At 54.7% G+C, this 4,792-nt stretch overlaps 1 protein-coding gene across 1 annotated transcript; it reads right to left on the bottom strand.

The window, feature by feature from the left end:
* Nucleotides 1-2,561: 2,561 nt before the first annotated feature.
* Nucleotides 2,562-4,787, bottom strand: LOC104520672 (protocadherin gamma-C3-like; the record flags this gene model as incomplete). The annotated part of the gene is made up of 1 exon (XM_010162425.1): nt 2,562-4,787. A coding segment is annotated over one exon (2,226 nt), but the record flags the coding sequence as incomplete, so codon positions are not given.
* Nucleotides 4,788-4,792: the final 5 nt, after the last annotated feature.

Below are 4,792 nucleotides of genomic sequence, written 5' to 3'. Positions count from 1 at the left end.
GGCACCAAGGAGACCTGGGGGAATGTGTGAGAGAGGCTGGGGACACTCATACTTGGCAGGATGGACGCTGAGAGGCACACTTTCCTCCTGAGTGAGGACAGAATCAGTGGAAGTGCTGCCATCGAGTGCCCCCCCAACACACCCTCCCAGGCCCTCCCTACCCGTTCCAAGAGCCATGGGATGGGACTACCCTGCTGCCAGTCAGGGAGAGACAGAGCAAAGGACCTCGCGATTGGTGCAGAACACGGCCCGGGTCCCACCTACTGCCTGCTCCAGGGGAGGGGAGAAGGCACTCTTAAAGGGTCAACCCAGGAAAATGCTGGACAAGTGGATTCCTCAGCATCCAGAAGCGAACATCTGTTCGGACGTACTCATTCCCTGAGAGCTTCTAACGGTGCCACCAGCAGGAAGCTGTCCTAGTAACCTTGATTCTGGGATGTGCCCTGTCCCCACTCCAGGCAGGGCCGCAGACAGCACAGCTGGGTGACAGACATTGCTGCTGGCAACACAAAGTGCTGTGCCCCTGGGAATGGGTTTGATGCTGCTGCAGTGCCTCAGCAGAAGCCCCCTGTGAAGCCCACACGGTTTGGGAGAATCCACTTAGTGTCCCGAGGTGGCTTCGTCACCAAGAGTCTTGAGCAAGGGACAGGCTTCACATGGGGGATCCTGCTGTTGCCTGGGTCTGCCAAAGTCCAGGATGGGAATGGTGGCAAGGCAGGAAGGATACAGAGTATCTAGGATGGAAAAGGAGATGTCCCCACTCCAGAGGGCCAGAGCTCACCCTTTGGAAAGGCTCCAAACCAGATGACCCAGGGAGCTGAGATATCAGTGGAGATCCTGCAGGGCAGGGTCCCTCATGGCAGGACACACCACCTGCTACAGATGGGGCCAGCACCGTCCCCACTGCATCAGTTTTGAGGTCTGGCTGTTGCCCTGTAGAGAAAAGGGGTGTGAAGCCTTTTCAGGCTTGGCAGTCCGTGGCACTGGGCTGGATCTTCTGTCACCACAAAGACTGAAAATCCAGGGCCCAGTGCCAGCCCAGCTGGTTTCTCACTGCCAGTACCTTTCCAGTGTAGTACTGGGGAGGAGGAGCAAGCCATGGCCAGGGCTCAGGCTTACTGCCTGCCCATTATCACCTCCTTCCATCCCCACTTTCAAACCATTTACTGCCCCCACTCCTGTAGGCATCTTGCCAGGACCCCCTGGTAGAGGGGACATCCTTGTCTCCAGCTGTACCACAACCCACACAATGCAAAAGAACACTTGCTCCTGCAGCTGCTGCAGCTGTCCCCCCCTGCCACAAATCAGAAATGCTGAGTCTGAGCAGTGACACAAGAGAGAAAAAAAAAAAAGGCATAAAATAATTCTAGGAGGTTTCTGCCTCTGCCAATGATTTGGCCACAGTGAGCAGGCGGCACACGCACCCCCCACACCCGTGCACAGCTTCCGCTGCATCTCATTTCCTTCTGCTCTGAGGAACCGGTCACTCCTACTCACAGCTTCCCTGGAAGGGACACATTACCAGCACCAGCCACCTTGGAAACCCAGCAGATTCCCTCCCCGCTTCTGCTGGATCCACTACCCGGCTTCACCTCAGAGGATTGAAGTGTTACTGTAATTGAAAGCTCTCAAATTAAGCTGCATAATTCCCACTGGGGAAGAAGCACAGAAGCTGCCTGCAATGCACAAACGCCTTCCTGGCTGCAGTTTGTTCAGTCAGGACATTAGACATCACCCGGAGACAGCATCTTACAAATCATGTAGAGCTTGTAATTGGGTTCTTAAAACAACACCGTGATGGAATACTCATCATCCTGCTCAAAGCCACAGTCCAGCTCAGCGGAGCCCTGCAAGCAACTGGGGTAGTTGCAAGTCTGCAATCCCACCCCCCCACCACCCTGAAGTGAACATCATCACATAATTTCCACAGAAACAAAAACAGAACCATCAGGAGTCAAATATGAAGCGAGACACAGATGGAAGGAACTGCTCTGTGGCCACAATCTGTCAGAGGAACCAGCATCGTCCTTCAGCTTTGCATACTACACTATGGGAAGTGACGCCCTGAACCATGGCTGGCAGCTAGTGGTTCCCAGCCCCATTTGCACCACCACCTCCCCAGCCCACATCAGGGCACCATACAGAGAGGAGATGTTCCCCTCCCCGGTGCCTGACCCCCTCGGCTCTCATTTTGCAAAGGGAAGGAAATACCATTAGCAGCAAACTTTCTGCCATGGATTTGCAAGTGGCTGCAAGCTCACCTCAGCTTCCACCAGTTACTCATGCAAGGTGTACCCAAAACTGCATTGGAAAGACATTATGTTTGCTAACCTGAGCAAACTGACTCACTTGATCCTGCTCACCACAGTGCCAATGTCATCAGTGCTCAGGACGGCTCATTTGACTCTGAAGAAGACCTGTTCAGCTATAGCTAACCACTCTTTAGAGGCATGGTGCAACTGGATATTCCCCCCAACCCCAATCTGCTACTCCATGATACGGCACAAATGAGCCATGGATCTGCCCAGCGCTGGGACATGCCAAGGAAGGAGCTACATTACCTCTGCAGGTGTGGGGAGCTGGGTGGCAGTGCCAATGATCTGGTGGTATAGCCCTGGCTCACCGTTCCTCATGGTACTCTGGCGGCTTCCCAGGGGGCTGGAAGTGAAGGGCTTTTTACACAGGAGGTCACTCTGGCGAGAGTCTGTGGTGAGATAGACCTGGTGGTACAAGCTGGGTGGCGTGAAGCCACCCCGCACAGCATCAATGTGGTGAAAGGGTCCTGGTGTCCTGTACAGGGTGCTCCTGGAGCTGTTGAATATGTCCTTTGACTGCCTCCACTTGTAGCACTTGAAGATGCCCACTGACAACATGGTGATGAAGAAAGCTGCTGACACCAAAATCACAGCCAGGATGAGATAGAAAGTCACATGCCTCCTAGGATCATTGGCAGGTGCCACATCAGTAAGGTCAGTGAGCACCTCCTTGACCATTTCGGCTACAGAGATGGAGACAGTGGCACTGGTGGACAGCACAGGCTCCCCATGGTCTTTCAAAAGGATGACTAGAGTGTGCTGGGGAGCGTCATCCTCTCGGAGCTGGCGGGCTGTGAAGATCTCCCCGCTGTGCAGCCCAACTGAGAAGAGGCTTGGGTCAGTGGCCTGCAACAGGGTATAGGAGATCCAGGCATTGTACCCTGCATCCGCATCCACCGCCACCACCTTGGTGACCATATGCCCAGCAGGAGAGCCTGGTGCCACCAAATTGGTAGAGGTGGTGGTAGTGTTGGGGTGAGGGTACAGCACAGTTGGGGCATTGTCATTGAGGTCAGTGACAAACACACTGACTGAGACATTAGTGGACAGAGGTGGAGAGCCGCCATCCTGGACCTGCACCATCATACTGAACCCCACCTGGTCTTCATGGTCCAGGGAGGTGAGCAAGTAAAGAGTGCCATTCTCCCGGTTGATGGAGAAGATGTGACCTACAGTGGGGCCACCCTGCAAGAGGGTATAGGAGAGATGGGCATTGTGCCCGAGGTCCGGGTCTGTGGCACTCACATTAAGGATGGGGATACCAGGTACATTGTTCTCCAGCACATAGACATCATAGGAGTCCTGGGAAGACTTGGGCGCGTTGTCATTGACATCTGACACCTGCACCAGGATCTGTTTTACTGCAGTCAAGGGTGGTGAGCCCGAGTCCCTGGCTGTGATAGTGATGTTATACTCTGATACCTCTTCCCGGTCCAGAGCTGCTTTTGTTTTCAATGTGTAGTAGTTTTTGAGGGAGGAGCTGAGTGTGAATGGGATCCCAGGGGAAATGAAGCAGTTCACCAGGCCGTTGTCATGGGAGTCCAAGTCCATTACACTTAGCAGAGCTACGACCGTTCCTGGAGCCGCATCTTCAGGCACGGGGCTGTACACAGAAGTCACTGTCACCTCTGGAGTGTTGTCATTCACATCCACGACTTCCACCAGAACTTTGCAATGAGCCACACCAGGAACGACACCCTTGTCTTTAGCCTGTAAGTAAATCTCATACAGCTTTGTTTCCTCGTAGTCCAGCTGTCCCTTGACCCTCAACTCCCCCGTGGCCGAGTCCAGAGCAAAGAGTTCTCGTACCTTGGTGGGCGTGTGGCTGCTGAAGGAATAGACGATGTCTCCATTGGGCCCATCATCCAGATCGTATGCACTGATCCTGGCGACCAGGGTACTGCTGGGCATGTTCTCCCTCACGCTGGCCTTGTAGGTGGACTGGTTGAAGACTGGAGCGTTATCGTTGGCATCCACAACGTCAATGTGGATCTGCACTTGGGCCGACCGTGGCGGGCTGCCTCCATCCAGCGCTGTCAAGACCAAGTGCAGCTCCCTTTCCTCCTCCCTGTCCAGCTCCTTCTCAAGCACCAACTCGGCATACTTGCTGCCATCCACTCTTGTCTGCACGTCGAGCGCAAAGTGCGGGTTTGCGCTGAGCTGGTAGGTCTGCAAAGAGTTAATCCCCACGTCGGGGTCTTGCGCGCTCTCTAGCGGGAAGCGAGCCCCGGCCACCACCGACTCGCTGATTTCCAGCCTCGTCTGGCTGCTGGGAAAAACCGGGTCGTTGTCATTGATGTCCTGGATCTCCACGGAGCCACTATACAATTCCAGCGGGTTTTCTACCACGATCTCAAAGCTGAGAGAGCAGGGAGAGAGCGCTCCACACAGCTCCTCCCGGTCTATCCGCTCGCTTACTAGCAGCGTGCCGCTCGCCAGATCCACCCCGAAGTATTTCTTATTGCCGCCGGACACCA

Source organism: Antrostomus carolinensis, unplaced genomic scaffold, assembly GCF_000700745.2.
Source record: "Antrostomus carolinensis isolate BGI_N321 unplaced genomic scaffold, ASM70074v2 scaffold41442, whole genome shotgun sequence".
Lineage (NCBI taxonomy): Eukaryota > Metazoa > Chordata > Aves > Caprimulgiformes > Caprimulgidae > Antrostomus > Antrostomus carolinensis.
The sequence above is the reverse complement of the archived record's forward strand: the minus strand, read 5'-3'. Positions and strand labels throughout refer to the sequence as shown.